The sequence below is a fragment of the Physcomitrium patens genome, chromosome 3, assembly GCF_059467195.1.
Source record: "Physcomitrium patens ecotype Gransden chromosome 3, ASM5946719v1, whole genome shotgun sequence".
Lineage (NCBI taxonomy): Eukaryota > Viridiplantae > Streptophyta > Bryopsida > Funariales > Funariaceae > Physcomitrium > Physcomitrium patens.
Genome location: NC_143412.1, coordinates 13,983,319 through 14,000,019, shown reverse-complemented (window position 1 = coordinate 14,000,019; position 16,701 = coordinate 13,983,319). Strand labels below are relative to the sequence as shown.

The following is a 16,701-nucleotide window of genomic DNA, read 5'->3' as shown; positions in this document are numbered from 1 at the left end:
TTATTATTATTTCCTTGAATTTTAAAACTTGCCATCTTTTTTAATACATGACATGAAATTCTACAAAGATTTATGTCCTAAAATAAGGTTTGAATAATTTTGGAATAACAACATTGATAATAATTTGAGAAGTTGTACACAAGATGTGAGAGTGAGTGAGTGGAATGCATTAAAAGAATTAAGAGTTGTAAAAAAGCTCTATTAGCTTGTCATGTGAGATTGATTGTTAATACTACTAATTTTTTTTAATTTAACAAGGAATAAGACAAGGATGTTCAATGTCACGGATACACTATACATGAAATCAAACAAGAAGTTGAATGAAAGAGTTTTAAGAAGAAAGCTAATAAGAACTTGATTAAATTAGATGAGTATAAAATCAACACTAGGAAAGATGAACTAGAGCTTTAAGAGATATGATGTCAAGTTTGAAGATTCTCTAAGCCTTAGCTCCAATATATATTAGGTTTTAGGAATCTTCTCAAGAAGTTTTTATGTTGCTTGAAGATGAAGCAACCTTCAAATGCTTCTAAAACAACTGTTTAATCTTTAATTTTTTTTAGAATTTTTGAAATATTCTAAAAACCATCTAATTTTTTTTAAAATATTTTAAAAATCATTTTAGAATCTTATAGAATCTTTTAGAATCTAATAGAATATTTTAAAAATATTCCTAAATTCTTCTTATTACATGTCCATAACATCTAATGGCTCCATATTTATTCTTAATAGTGAAAAAAATATTTAATGCCAAAGTCAAATAAACTCAATTGATAGGATTTATTTATAGAGTTACATTGCTAGATAACAACCTATAACAATTCATATTCTAATATGCTGATGATACCTCATTTATAATCAAAGCTAAAAGGTTAATGGTAGATTACTTCCTCAATATTTTAGATATATTTAGTGAAGCTTTAGAATTAATTATTAATTGGTTCAAATCAAGGATATATTGAATTAGGAACAAAGGCCCTTTTCCTTCTCCCTTTCTTTTCCTTCCGAGCTAGACAAATGAATTTGGGTGAATATGGATTGGAAGACGTTACATAACAAAATTGTTAGCCACTTCATTTTGGCTAAACATCTCAAGTGCCAATATAGATGAATTTTTCTACACACCAAGGTGAGAAAGAAACTTACTTATTGGAATTCCACTAAATTATCCTTAGTAGAAAGATGGTTAATAGTCAATCAAGGTTTGATGTCTACTTTATGTTTTTATTTATTTATTTATTTATTTATTTATTTTTATTGAAGTTTGGGCTAGATCCAACAAGATAGTCAAACAGATTAAGTGCATGTTCCATAACTAATTATAGACAGGATTTGAATACAAAATCTATATAAGTGTTGCCTTAGAAATCTGTACCCGCAATAAGATGATAGGTGGTTTGAGTCTTATAGATCTTGAAAGCACCATGAATACATTATTATACAAGTGGATTATGAAGGCTTCTAAATCAAGCCTTTTTAACTTCTACATCTTATTGCAATATCAATTATTGTGCTATCAATCAGATATTAGTAGCCAATGGCCACCAAACCTTCTTTGGTTCATGCTTTTCAAGCATAAAAATATACTAGGCTCAAAAATCTAGAATAAAGTGGCTGAAGCATATAAAGAAACTATCAACTATATCTAATAACATCAGACAACTTCCACCATAGAAGCAATCAATATCAAATTATAGCATAGCTCAAAATTATCAATTATTTTCCATCAATACTTCTCAAGCCTTTGTATTATAATACTAGTTAGCAACAACCTTTAAATTGTGTAAGATTGTTGGATTAAAGACTTTGCCTATCTACTTCTCTTGCCAAATGTTAAAAAAAAATCAAACTTGACAATATAAAGGCTATTAGCTCGTTCAATATTTATACTACCATTATTCTACAATTTGGATTTCTCCTTAAGTGTTGTATTGTAATACCACTATATGATGAAAATATAATCAAAAATAAAATTTTAATTAATATTTAATCATCTTAGATTAATAAAAATTCAAGATACTTGAACATGGCTTTTATAAAAGCCTCTTAGTTTATTTTCCTATCTTAATAGCTAGTAGATTAAAGATTGGTTAGTAATTTTACCTTTTAGTCTATAAGATTTTATTTATGCCTTAAAAAGGCTACAAATTAATAAAAATAAATTAGAAGAGGTAAATAATTAATATGGTTGATACTAAGATTAAATTGAAGGTAGGATTGGAATAAAAAATTCTTAGAATAGGTTAGATTGATATCCAAGGATCAACAATTTGTGGGACAAGATCAAAATCAAACCTTCAGCCACTAAAACAACTACATAGAATAAAATAGGAAAGCATTCAAAGATCGATAATTGGAATTCGTGAGCTAGCTTCAAGCTTATTTTAGAAGTATAAGGCTTATTTTTATAATTTTTTTAATGACTTTGTAATTGTTATTCAAAGTCAAGGTTTATATTAGTAACTTGGAATTTATATAATATAATTAGGGTTAGTATTCTTTGCTAGTTTGTGTAATTGGTATCACATCTATAATTCAAAATTTGATAGTACTTAGTTAATTAGGTGTACTAAGTGTGTGTAAATTTTTTTATTAATCTAATAATGCATTTGAGAGATATCTAGGTTTTGGTATAAGAGGGTATCAGAAGTTGGTACTTTGGAGTAGAGTAGGATTTCTATAATATCTAAAGATCTACTAATTGGATCAAGATGAAATTTGGCATGATATAAGAAGACTTTAAGATCAAGTTAAATACCAATTTTGAGTTGAAACTAACAATTGATGAAGGAGAAATTGCTACTAGAATATCTACAACAACTTTCAAGTTGGTGGCCAAGTGACAATAGTGCGGTTTTTGGACTTTTTCTCACAATTTGTAAGTTGAATTGAGCTGAATTTTTTCTAAGCACATAGGAGATCTATAGTGGCATTGTTATGCAATATTTTGCATCAAGTAGATAATGAAATTAAGAGTTACAGCTTACTAAAGCTCACTAATTAGGATCGGAGCTTACAAAGAGAAATCAAAATTACCTAATTATAAAAGTAATAAGAGAATTGGAGTTTATATATGGTTGAGATTACTAAGAAGAGTGTTTTTGAGTACTTTTTATTAACTTTAAGTACTTTTGAATTAAAATTTGAATTGCATTCTTCTTATATGAGTGAAACCTATTGGGGTTTCTTGAATATTTATAAATCATAACTTTACCTTTTATAGCTAGATACCTAATGTGTTTTTAAATAAGAAAATATGTATTATGATACTAAGATGATGCTTCTACTTTAGGAATCAAAGAATAGATTAGCTTATTCTTTGATGATCAAGCTTTAATATCAAAGTTGATATTTAGATCCAAAAATATTATACATATGTTTTGCAACCAAATATGTAACTTCACCATTGTTGATATTCCAAGTATCTCATATATATTAATAGAGACCATCCAAACCTTAATAAAAGTCTCTAAAAAGTACTACTGGCTCATCTCTATTCCAATCCTTGAAAATATTAATTTTTACTTGATTTACATGCTTCTAAATAAAAAGATCAGCTTTTTTTTTAGCATTGCCATCAACTAAAAAACTATATGGTACAAAAAGCACACACCAAAAGAAGCCATGTTCATTTGGAGTGTCTATTTTAATGTTATTGTAATTAATGAGAGAAGAAATAAAATCAGTTGTAATGTTAATACATCTTGTCTATTGTGCTTGGAAACTTTGGAATTAATTATGTACTACCTTTTGAAGTTGTTCTTATGTCCAATACATCTAGAATTAGTATTTAACAATGCTTTAGGCCTTGTCAAAGCCTACATCTCAACTACATCTCTACTTCAGCTTAGACTAGCTTCAATGTCACTCTATTAAAAATATTTTCAAACAATATGATAAAGTAAAATTAATTTAGATTTTATTTTGAAGAATAATATTGTAGATACTATAGTTGGATGTAATACAATGGTTTCCACAATAAAGATTAATTTCTAGTATTATGGACATCCAATAAAAATATTTTAAAAATATTTTAAAAATATTCCAAAAGAAGTTTTTAAAAGCTTTTCAAAATATTCTAACAGACTATAAAAAGTTCTAAGAAGATTAAAAAAGTTATCTAAGAAGGATTTTAGGATTTTTTTGTGTCCAAGCAATATAAAAACTTCTTGAGAGACTTCCTAATATCTAGTATATATTAGAATCAAGAGTGAAAGAATCCTCAATCTTGACAATATGTCGCTTGAAGCTTTATCTCACCTTTTTTTGTATTGATCTTGAACTCATGTAGTTAATCAAGTTCATATTAGCTTCATTGTTAAAATTCTTCTATTCAATTTCTTATTTAGTCTTTTGTATAGTGTATCTATAATAATTTATCAAAACTACCCTCTTATCAATACTAGAGCTTGATCCTTCTTCATAGAAAGTAGATTACCTCTCTTTTTGAAGGCATTTGAGTTCTTCAAAGATTAGAGATTATCTTCTTGTAATGTGATATTATTTAGAAAATCTATTTTTTTCTTTTAAAATGGTTGGAGGTAACAATCTTAGTATGGTTGAGTATATTAAGTCTAAGTTAGATGTTATTGTGAATACATTGAATACTTTAGCTCATAAAACTACTGAACTTGAGAGATTTTTTGGAAGATTTTATGGTGATGTAAAACCTAGAGTAAATCAGCCTATGATGCAATTAATTTTTAAAATTTTTATATTTAAAAAGATAGTGGCATTTATACCTTAAGAAAAAAATTTATCTATTCATTAATATAAAGAGCCTTCGATTTATCTTCTAAAAATATTTAATGGTACAGAATCCAAGTTATGAGGATTTGTCAACCAAATTTGATTGAGAACTTTTCTATAACTTAAAGGCTATCTAATAGAAGAGTTGCAAGTTGATTTAGTTGAAAATTTACTAATAAGACAAGCATTATTTTAATTTTTTCTTTTATTTGAAAAGAAATATTTAATCTTGAGTAATTTTAAAGATTTTTTAGAAGCATTTGTACAAGTATTTGAAAAACATGATAAGGCTCAATAAACAACAATAAAGATTTGCTCATTAGATTAAAGATCACACTCTATACTAATTTATACATATGATTTTAGACAATTGGCTTATGACATCAATTAAAATGAACAAGCTCTTATGAGCCAATTCTATTAGGGATTAAGGGATGATGTAAAAGACCTATTATTATCATTATTTAATTTTTAAATATTCAATGAAGCTATCAACCAAGATGTGAAGTGTGATAATTGATTATTTCTATGCTATCAAAATCAACGCTTGTCAACTTTGATAAAGAAATGCATTAAAAATTCATACTCTTTTACTTCAATAAATATATTATTTTGACATTTTGAATCTAAGAATATGCAAATTAATGCAATAAAAATCAATTTTTTTACAATAAAGGAAAAATAACATCAATTTGGATAAGACCTATAATTATATTGTAGTAAAGGAGGCTACAAATCTAGGAACTATTCAAAGAAATAATATACAATCAAGACTAGAAGTAAAATTATTCAAAAAAATAAAAAAGCCCAATTATACTAAAAATTGTGGGGTTAGACATTTCAATGCTTTAAGTTCATTTAGGTCCTTCTTTTTTTATTCAATTAATTTATTATTTTATTATATCTTTAATTCTTGACCTACAAAACTTCAAATAAATGCTTTATTATATTCAAGAGTATCTATTTATTTTTTAGATGAAGAATTTATCAAATATTATAAAATTCTTTTAATACAAAAGTCAAAACTTGTACACATAGAAGTAATAGATGGTCGACCTTTATCTTCATGCAATATTATTCATAAATCATACTACTAGAAATATCATGTGAAGACCATAGTAGCAAAATAATATTTAATATTATTAAAATCTTGTCCAATCTTATCATTTTAGGACTTTTGTGGTTGAAAAGATATAGTCCATTTATAGATTGGAAGTTTCATAAGGTTGAAATTTTTATAGAATTTCTTTGAATAAAATCTATCAAAAAGTTATCAACTATAAAATTATTTATTTTTGGAGGAAAGGCTTTTTTATAAAGACTACTAAAAAACAAATGTCATTTGACATTGATACAATTCTAGCTTGTGAAGAAGCAAACTTGTTAGTAGTTATTTTAGAGCAGTATTAGGAATTTTAAGATATCTTTGAAAAAAATAATTCTAATATGTTGTCGAAGTATTAATTCTATAATTGTACTATTAATCTTTAAGAAGATTTTCAACTACCATTTGGCCCAATCTACAACTTCTTACAAAATGAGCTTTCAGCATTAAAGGATTACATTGATGAAAATCTTACAAAGAATTTTATTTGATATTTCAAATCTCTAATAGGTATGTTTATACTTTTTATAAAGAAAAAAGATGGATCTTTAAAAATATATGTTGGTTATTAAAGATTCAACATAATAATGGTGAAGAAATATTATCCATTACTATTGTTATTAAGGCTTTTCAAAAAATTCAATATCATAGACATACATATTTATTCTAATAATTATCTATATGATTAAGTAGAAATAGATAAAAATAGATTAATTTTATGATATCTTCTAAAAAAGCTTCTTAGAAGTTTCATAGACGTTGCTTTGACTTTACACATATTTATAGTTGATTGATAGGCTAGAAACTTGGTCAAAAAATTAGCCATGTGATATATATTAGTAGCTTATAGAACAAGCTAACTATGTGGTGCACATATAGATAACTTGCCTTGCAAATTAAGTCATGTGTCTAGCAAAGTCAACACATGTTGGAGGTTCTATAGAATATTGTCATATAGCTCTTATTTAGAGAATATATATAGAGGCAAGAGTAAAGTCTTCTTCACTCTTATCAATGCCTTTCTAATCTTTAGTCTTATTTCAAGACTTTTTAGTCTTCTTGTCTTTTGTAATAGCCATTCTAGTTCAATATATTACCATCTTTGAGTGATTTTCTAGTCTTTTTAAGTGACTCAAGAATATATTAAAGTTTTTTTCCTTCAAGATTCATGTCTTTGATATTTAGTTAAGCCAAAATCAATACCAAAATAGATCTTAGTGAAACACACAATTTGGTATGGATTAAAGGACATGAATGGAAGACAACATTTTGAACAAGATATAGACATTTTGAATATAATGTCATATTTTTTGGATTAAAAAATATTCCAACTATATTCTAACATTTGATGAATGATATTTTTTGACAATTCTTAGACAAGTTTGTTGTCTATTATCCTAATGATATCTTAATCTATTTCAAGATTTTTGAAGAATATGAAAAAAAATTAAAATTAGTCTTACAAAAATTATGAGATGTAGGATTATATGCCAAATTAAAAAAATATATATTCTATTAATCAAAAATAGAATTTCTTTGATATATTATATTCAATGAAGACTTGTTGATGGATCTAAAGAAAGTTCAAGCTATAATAGAATAGGCAACTTTAAAGATAATATGAGATATATAATATTTTATTAGATTTGGTAATTTCTATTGAATATTTATGAAAAATCACTTCCAAGTTGTTGCTCCTTTCACTCAAGTGACATCCAAAGACAAATCAAAATGGAGATGTCAAGCATAAAAGACTTTTTGAAATGTATTTTTTTTTTTTTTTTTTATTATAGCTTCAACTTTAATATATCTAGATTTTACAAAAGCTTTCTTTTTGGAGATTGATGCTTCCAACTTTGCATTAGGAACTATATTATCATAGATAGAAAATGATAGAAAATTCTAACCAATTGCATTCTATTCCAAAAAAAATTCTACTAAAAAAATCCATTATAAAATTCACAATAAAGAGCTTCTTTCAATTGTAAACTCTTTTTAAGAAAGGCATCACTTTTTAGAAGGTATTATATATCTTACAATTATATATACATATCACAAAAACTTGGGATATTTCATGACAACTCAAGTTTTGAATCGCTGCCAAGTTCATTGAAATATGTCATTATTTTGTTTTGATTTTCTAATTATCTATCCACTAGGGAAGCAATAAAGACTATTAATTGCTTTATTAAGGAGATCATATCTTATTTTGAAGGCCAAAGAAATATCATTTATTTAGCAATATACAAGTCTCTTAAAGCCTAACTAATTTTGTCTTTATGCTACCTCAATAATTACACTTGTTGATTCAAATATTTTAAACAAATTTGTGCAGCATCAACTAAAGATTCATTAATTTGTAATATCAAGCAGTGCCTTAACAATGATAAGTTTAGATTTGTGAAAGATCTTTTGTATTTTGAAGATCATTAATATATTCCAGAAGGACCAATGCTCTTTTGTATTTTTCAATCTTAACATGATTTTTCAACTGCAGGACATTTTGGATTTAACAAAATATTGGAGCTTATTTCTTGAGATTTTTGGCGACCTCAAATGTAGAAGGTTATAAAAGACTTTGTTATCTTAGGTGGCATCTATTCAAGATCAAAGAATTCCTGACAACATTCTTATAGACTTCAATAGCTGCTGCCAATTCCAAAGCAACCATGGTCTTCAATATCAATAGACTTTATCATTGATTTGCTACCATCATGTATATCTGATACTATCTATATTGTTTTAGATCAATTTACAAAGATGACATATTTTGTTTTGTATAAAAAGGTATTTTTTAGAGTAAAAAAAATAAGATTCTTTCTTGACAATATATATTGATATCATGGCCTACTTGATGACATCATTTTTGACTAAAAACCTCAATTTATATCAAAGTTTTTGAAATCCCTTTTCAAGATATTGAAGGTAGATATCAAACTTTTTTTTTGCCTTCCATCCTCAAACCAATGGTTACACAAAACGAGTCAATCAAGTTTTGAAGTAGAGATCAACAATGATACATTGTAAATACTACTTCAAAATATAATGTATCATCGTTGATCTCTACTTCAAAATTTACTAAAAATAAATATAAGGTTCAATTATCTTAGAAATGCTTAAACTACAATTAATTCAAATAAAAATACATCCAAGATGATGCTTAAGCTTCGATCATTCTATAATAAGTTAGTATAGTAGAATCTAATTGAGCTCAAGCCACTTTTCATGGATGTTTTGAAGGCCTTAATGCTAACTAAGTTCAAAGAATAGGTTTTCCATAAGCAAATGAAGGTGGCCTTTATTACTATTTGAGTGGACCAATCTATCTTTTGAGTAGAGATCAACGAGCAACATATGTTGCAACTATTGTTCAATAAATCCTTTAATTCTTACAAATGTGAAATTGATTCTCTTTATAGAACTTGGAGTTAGAAAGGAAAGTGATATTATAGACATCCAACAAGACGGTTCTAGAAGGTTTTTAAAGTATTTTAATAAAAGATTCTATAAAGATTTTAAAATATTCTAAAAGATTCTAAAAAGGTTCTTAAAATATTTTAGCAAACTCTAGAAAGTTCTAGAAGGATTAAAGAAGTTGTTCAAGAAGGATTCTAAAATCACTTCATCTCCAAGCAACATAGGAATTTCTTAAGAGGCTTCCTATTACCTAATATATATTAAAGTTAAGGCTAAGGAGATCCTTAGTCTCAACAACATGTCTTTTGGAGCTTTATCTCACCTCTCTTGGTATTGATCTTATATTCATCTGATTAATTAAGTTCATACTAGCTTTCTTGTAAAAATTCTTCTATTCAATTTCTTGTTTGGTCTTTTGTATAGTATATTTGTGATAACTAGAGTGCACAATTGCAAAACCATGTCAAATTTTCAATGACTATAGACATTTGGAGTGGTATAACATATCTGCTACAATGCTAGATGATAACTTCACTACTTACTTTGTCTTTGAGGACTTTGATAGCACATAGAGCAGCAATAGCATGATTTGCTCTAGAGTTAACAACCAAGTCATTTGACATTCTTATCATCTCAATAGCCCAACACACCTTCTTTAAATCCAATAAGTTGGGATGTATTATAAAAATTTGTCAAGTCACTAGTCCAGTCAATACTAGGCAGGGTTTTTTTTTTTTTTTTTTTTTTTTTTAACTTTGTTCTGCTTGGTCCTGTATTAGTCTCTCCCTGCAATTGAATTTTTTTCATTTGTACCAACAAGCAAAATAAATAAATAAAAAATGCGACTAGTTTGTAGGATATTTTGGAGTAGGAGGGGGATTTTCTTCTAGAAAAGGGCACAAAGTCAACACACCAGGGGGGACCCACAAACAGAACCTTGTCCATTAGGTCATCCAATTCTCGGCGCCCAGCTGCAATCCGCTTCAGCTCAAAGGACACATATATACTGAAAAACAACAACAATGCATGAACTGGAAAAAGGGCGAAGAACGCTCTTCCCCTTCCTGCGTGGAAAAAGCCAAAGGCTAGGGTTTTAGGGTTTTAGGGTGTGGTAAGGACGTGTGCAGTGCTTCCCGTCACTCTCTGTTCAGCTTTGCCCCCGCCACTGCCCCACAATCGGAACCCGATGCCGTTGCGACGTTTCTCGTCGCTCCGGTGATGGCATGACGGAATTCCACTTGGGTTGTTGCCCGAAGCTGAAATTCAGGTGTCTCGTATAGACTGTGAACTGGGTTCTGTGTGGTGTGTGTTTGTTTGTGTGCGGGGGTGTGTTTTGAGCTGGAAGAGGAGGATTGACATACAGCTGACAGATAGGTGGGGGATTGTTGAATGTGTGTGGGTACGATGAGATAAGAAGGGGAATTGTGGGTAGTTTGGCGGAGGGGATTTTGGGTTAGAGCAGAGATTAGGGTGGGGAAGATGATGGCCGGGATGGAGGTCGACGATGGGTCGACGAGGGTGGGCAGCAAGCGGAATTACTCCCGCTCGGGGAACGCTGCAGGGTCGGGTGGGGGAGCGGGAGGGCGATCGCATGGGCAGCAGGTGTGTCGATATTGGCAAGAGGGGAGGTGCGTCAAAGGAGACGACTGTCAGTGGCTGCATCCCGGTAACGCTGGTTCCACTGGACGCGGGAACTCTGCAGGGAGTGCCAAAAGGTCGAACAATGCCCATGAGTATCGTGACAGGGAGGCGAGGGATCCTGCTGGAGGCTGGGGCTATGGAGGAGGAGGATTTACTAGCGGGAGCAACCAAGGGCGTCCGAGGAATGTGTCCGCGAGGTGGGGGAGAGGAGGTCGTGGTGGTCGTAGCGGTAGAGGTAGTCATGATCAGAGGGACAATAGGTTTCAAGAGGGTGGCAGGTCGCACACGCCCAAGCAGAAGCCATGTTCGTATTGGTTGAAGGGGAACTGCATGAGGGGAGATACGTGCAATTTTCTGCACGCGCACACGACAGCGCCAGATATGGAGATGACTACTGTTCTCAATGGCCATGAAAAGGCTGTTAGAGCTATTGTGCTGCCGGAAGCGCATGCGCAGCTTTACACTGGGAGTCAAGATGAGTCTGTACGTGTGTGGGATTGCACTACTGGGAAATGTACAAACGTCGCTCCAATGGGGGGAGATGTGGGCGCCTTGATATTTGCTAAGGGTTGGCTATTCGTGGGATTGCCCAATGAGGTTAAGGTGATGTTCCAAAATCCTTTAGGGTTTGGGATACAATCCTGGGCAGCATATGTGATTGAATGTTTGTATTTTTACTCTTTCAAGTGTTAGGGTTGAAGAAGAACCTGTATAGTGCTTTTTGTTGAATTTTATCTGACATGGTGAGTTGGATCGGCAGGTAATAAATATGGCGACATTACAACAGGCAAATCTAAGTGGTCCTAAGGGGCAAGTGCACGCGCTTGCTGTGACGGACGACGGACTCCTTTTTGCGGGAACCCACGTAAATCCACTTTGCTCCCTGAATTCACAGAAACAGTTTTAATGTTACTGCTATGCACATTTTGCGGGGACGTGGTTGTTTTGTGTTGGGTGTATTTTGTGGAGCGTTTCAGGATCAGTAGGAGCCTCAAAGGGGGTTCTGAAGTCATTTAGGATTCAATGTAGAATGCGATTGTCCGTGATATCGAAAGCTGTTTCTCTGAGTTGACATTGTCGCTCGCGTGTAATGTGTGCTGGCTGTGCCGAATATCCCTTTACGATTTGTACTTTTTAAATTTATTTTTATTTCGGTGAATAGGACGGCACTATACTGATCTGGCAGTTCAATGCTGCTACCAACCAGTTTGAGCCAGCGGCATCTATGTCCGGCCACACAGGCCCCGTGGTCACACTCATGCTGATTGCTAATCGCCTCTATTCCGGGTCTATGGACAGTACAATACGAGTAAGTACCTCTTCCCTTATATGTTTCTAGTTTCTTATTTTTATCTTTAATTATTTTTAAAATTTATTTATTTATTTGTTTTAGGGGTTAGATCGAGCTTGACAAGCACGATCGTTATCCAGTGCATACCTTGCACTGGACATTATATGTCTAATCCTGCGTACATACTGTCGTCATGTTAGAGTCCAGTTCAGTGGGCAGCAGATACGTGAACGTGAGAGGATGCTTAATATTCTTATTCTAATTGGCAGGTGTGGGAGTTCGCAACTTTACAATGTGTACAAGCTCTAGAAGGCCATACAAATGTTGTAATGGATCTTCTTTGTTGGGACTCCTTTCTACTCTCGTGCTCTTTGGATGGTACTATCAAGGCAAGCGTGAAACCAGCCGTGTCTTTGCTTTCTTTGCCATACTTGTCTATTGTATTAAACTCCACCTGATAACAACTCCCCTGAATATTCCTGGGCATGCTGCACGCCAAGCAGAGCCGCTATTTTTTGTAACGTTATTCCTTTATGGCTTCATTTACTCACATTTTTTGTGTTCAATTTTTCAGATTTGGTCTGTAAATTCATCTGGTCAACTTGAGTTGACATTCTCACATCCTGAGGAAGAGAACCAATCAGATTCCCGCAATGTTGGTGTCTAGCTCATTTTTCCTGAAGCTTATTAGTGTTGTATTTTTGTTGGTGCCTTTGCTGTTGGAACTTTTTTTTTTGGCTTGTGAAATCGCTCATGTTACAAGTGTGGTTGATTCGTTTTATTCGCAGATTACTTTGGCAGGAGCTTTAAAGATGTGTGGGTGCACTGACAAAGCTGGAAAGCCTGTTCTACTTTGCTCCTACAATGACAATATTGTTCGGTTGTACGATCTACCAACGTGAGTCCATGTCTCTTATCTAACTGCAATAGGTTTCGTACTTTTTCTAAATGGTTCACTGAGTACATTCCTGTCTACTTCATTTGACGTGGTAAACGTATCTTGTGGATTAGGTTATGTCTTAGCAAATGCGAAGTCGGTGTTGCTGCAATGCTTTGGAATTTTATCCTCTTGGTTTATGGCTTTTCTATTTTGCTGTATACCCAGTGAATATTAAACTTATAATGTTGCTGCTTTTGCAGGTTTACGGAGCGTGGCCAACTATTTTCACGAGAAGAAGTGCGTGCTCTTCAAGTAGGTCTAAATAATCTTGTGTTCTCAGGAGACAGCCGTGGCGATGTGAAGGTGTGGAGCTGGATTGACACCCACCCTGAGGCAGTTGTGAATTAGTTGCATTTTTCATTTAGGATTGCGGGAAAAAATCGGATTTTTGGTGTCTGGAGTACCGCTTATGCGGTGAGGGATTAGTCATTATACTGTCGAGAGTGGAGTTACAAACCCCAATTCAAATGGATTAACTCCACTAGTTGAGAATATTTATTGAAGTATGAGGTAGATTTGAGCTGCTAAGAAGCTCATCATTACATAGAATATCAGGTCGACATGCATTCAAAGACATTATTTAGTGACTTTTGGCTTGGGGGTATCATATATTGCATCGATCTTTCACGGTTGGGTAATGAGTCACAAAATTTAAGTTGGTCGACACAGATATGCTCATGCAGCAAACGACGGTTGTATTGTTAGGTGGTGGACATTCACGATGGTTGAAGGTCACCGAGTATCACAAATTTGGTAGATTAGGCTTTGCCCTTGAGAAATTTGCTCGAAAACCTTACATTCTGACGGAAAAAAAGTTGATTGCTAATTTTGAGCAGTCTGAATAATCATTGAGCAACCCCTTGTCCTGAATCGTGTTGCTCCTTTGTTGGATGACTGAGTTCCGCTTTCATCAAATGCATTTAATTAATTCCAAGTCCCATTATCTAGAAACCTTTGCTCAAATTGTAGCAGTTAGACTTGTCACACTCAAAACATGTGTGTTAGGTTGCGGCACTACACCTAGTGCCTGTTATTATGATGTGAGCCACTAGCTTGGCATCAGAGAACCGCGCCTGTGTACGAAGCAGTAGCTTGTGGATATTCTCAAGCAACGGAAACAGATCGCCTTTTACAATGAAGGGCATCCTAATTCACGCGGTATCCAGAATATCCTTTGACATTGCGAGGACATGAGAGCTTGGATCAGGGACAATGAAAGTGCAGATCACTAAAGAACATGACCCACAGAAAATTATTTATTGAATTGAGTAACTATGGCCGTCGCTACCACCGTAAATACGATTCACTCAACTAGTCGAATCGTGGCAGTGCAATCACCATGTTAAGTTTCTCTACAAATACGGTTACATATGTACATCTATATACCATGGTGGAATTCCTCGAGCTCCTTTGGTAATGGGCGTGGTGGGAGAGACAGGAAGTGCTGCAGGCAGAGAGCGCAGTCTACCCACCAACACAAGAGATCCGAGCAGATCTGTAACGTAGCGGCTCCATCCAGATCTCTCTGTATTTGAAGGTTATTGTTTCCATTCGGCCGATTGTTCGTCCATTGTTGACAATGCAAGTTCCCTGCTTCGCGTCCAAACGCCTGAAAATCATGGGGTTCACCAAAATTAATCCAGAATGAAACAGTCCACACTGCACTATGACATTCGAGATGGTGCACGAGGGATTAGTGCACTCGTTGATGATCCGCACTTGCCATGTAGGCAATCCCACCCCCGATATCTCCTCTTGGTTGATTTTAATATCACTTCCTTTGCAAGGATTGCTGATCAAGCTGCGGGATGTGGTGGTCTTTGTAACATTGTGCACCTCGGTGGTGTACGTATCGTTCAAGACCACGCCATGCGAGGTAACAGGTTTCGTCACAACTGCAGAGCCATTCGCTGATGCGGCGGTCGACTCCAACTGCGGCATGCAGGTCTCGCAGTCTGAAAGTATGACAAGCAATAGAAGTTGAACCACAATCGTCCTCAATGCCATCACTACGGTGGACTACGTCTCGGTCTTCGAAAGCAATTTGAATTTGAAGTCTCACACTTAGATTCGCACGTTTCCTGTTAGAGCCAACATGATCCAACGAATTAGTTGTGATATTTTCAGACAGAAACTATGATGAAAACAAAGACACTGTGAATTTTATATTCAGCAGATTGGCATAATTTACAACCTGACCCCTCAATCTTCATTTTCACTCCGTCAGCTGGGTTGAAGACACAAGGTTGACGAAATCCAACTTGACGAAGATCACAAAGTGGGAGATCTTTGCTGTAACCATTGCTACCTCAATGGAAGATGTCCGAAATGCTTGACTAACACTCAGTAAGAAGGTTAAGTTTCTTTGCAGACCTTGGAGTCTCATCTTCATTCAGGCAATTTATAGAAGTTTGACGAATTATCTAGGAAGAGGTGTCTCCCAGAACGTGAACTAACAAAACAGATTCGCTAACGCTGGATATTATGCGGCTCTTGACATTACAGAACCTACGCAAGATTGTTGAATTGTTTCGAGACCATGAACCATACGACGAAAACTACTGGGTTCATCTAAAGTTTATTGAATGATCAACAGACAGTATTCACATACATCAGCACAAAGCAAAAGAAGCTCATGAAGTCGACTCTTGTAACAATCAATAACAATCATATGAGCAGACTGAACACTACACATATCAAGTAATGCTGGTACATTCGGATTCGACAGCACACCAGGAGATGATAAGCCCAGCGATTATGCCAGTAGGAGATCGCCAATCCTACTAACCCCGTTGAATATAAGCGAACAAGGACACGGACGATCACACAAGCTATCCGTTTTAATGAGGCGGAGAGTCGGAGTTTGGATTTCTGCCACCTGCTGAGACATTGGAGATGTGACCTCCAGCTATCGAGTCTGAATTAATTATGCCCATTTATCCTATTGGCAGCTTACAGATCACGATCATGGATATCAAAAGCACCGGGAGAGTAAGTATTCATCAAACTTTCTGTTGTAGTCGCCTTCTCCTCGCACTTGACTGTGTGGCTCGACTATTGCGTGGATGCTCGTTCTGGGATCTTCTGCAACGAAATGCCTCCCAATGTAACCGATCAATGTTTCTCTCTTTCCTAGAATATTATTTGGTTCCTGGTAGATGCCACTTCGGTGACTTCAACAAGAGTTTTCACAGAGCCCATGGATATGCCATTTACCACGTCTGAACTTTCTTTGCTGAGTGCATGGCTTAGAAACTTTCCTTCGGTTGAACTTACTAATCACTCCGCAGAGGCCGCCGACTTTTGATTAATATCGGCACCGCAAGCTCTAGACTGATTTTTTTGTATCTGGGGTTCAAAAAGGGGCACAATGAACCCATAGCCTACTTCCTCCAGGGTTGCAGGATTCATATGCAGGACTTGATAACATTGAACCAATGCTGAAGTCTGTCTTAGGGGAGGAGGATTTTTTTTAATATGTAACCAGGTCTCTAGAAGTTAGCAATTTAATTTGTTACGCTTTAGTACATCTTCTTGCTCGGATGCAGTTTCCTTAAG

General features: G+C 33.8%; 2 protein-coding genes across 3 annotated transcripts; one reads left to right on the top strand and one right to left on the bottom strand.

Annotated features, from left to right (window-relative positions):
* The first annotated feature begins 10,613 nt into the window (after window positions 1-10,613).
* Window positions 10,614-13,999, top strand: LOC112279277 (zinc finger CCCH domain-containing protein 17). 2 transcript variants are annotated; one of them, XM_024513548.3, is made up of 7 exons: window positions 10,614-11,515; window positions 11,673-11,777; window positions 12,120-12,221; window positions 12,473-12,592; window positions 12,778-12,858; window positions 12,992-13,101; window positions 13,344-13,999. In XM_024513548.3, exons 1-7 carry the CDS (start codon window positions 10,751-10,753, stop codon window positions 13,489-13,491), a joined length of 1,431 nt encoding a protein of 476 aa, XP_024369316.1. In that variant the 5' UTR covers window positions 10,614-10,750; the 3' UTR covers window positions 13,492-13,999. The 2 variants fall into 2 exon arrangements, with proteins under 2 accessions (XP_024369316.1, XP_024369315.1); XM_024513547.3 differs by having other exon boundaries at window positions 12,075-12,221.
* Window positions 14,000-14,346: 347 nt separating this feature from the next.
* LOC112279278 (uncharacterized protein At1g05835) lies at window positions 14,347-16,237 on the bottom strand. Its single transcript, XM_024513549.3, has 2 exons — window positions 15,877-16,237; window positions 14,347-15,224 (listed from the first exon to the last, which is right to left on the bottom strand). The coding sequence occupies exon 2, from the start codon at window positions 15,148-15,150 to the stop codon at window positions 14,608-14,610; it is 543 nt and encodes a 180-aa protein (XP_024369317.1). The 5' UTR covers window positions 15,151-15,224; window positions 15,877-16,237; the 3' UTR covers window positions 14,347-14,607.
* Window positions 16,238-16,701: the final 464 nt, after the last annotated feature.

Bases quoted from the DNA above. Each gene is read 5' to 3' on its own strand.
- LOC112279277 (XM_024513547.3), top strand. From the start codon at position 10,751: ATGATGGCCGGGATGGAGGTCGACGATGGGTCGACGAGGGTGGGCAGC. The intron at 11,516-11,672 runs GTGATGTTCCAA...TTGGATCGGCAG, and splicing joins GATTGCCCAATGAGGTTAAG to GTAATAAATATGGCGACATT. The intron at 12,859-12,991 runs GTTGGTGTCTAG...TTTTATTCGCAG, and splicing joins ACCAATCAGATTCCCGCAAT to ATTACTTTGGCAGGAGCTTT.
- LOC112279278 (XM_024513549.3), bottom strand. From the start codon at position 15,150: ATGGCATTGAGGACGATTGTGGTTCAACTTCTATTGCTTGTCATACTT.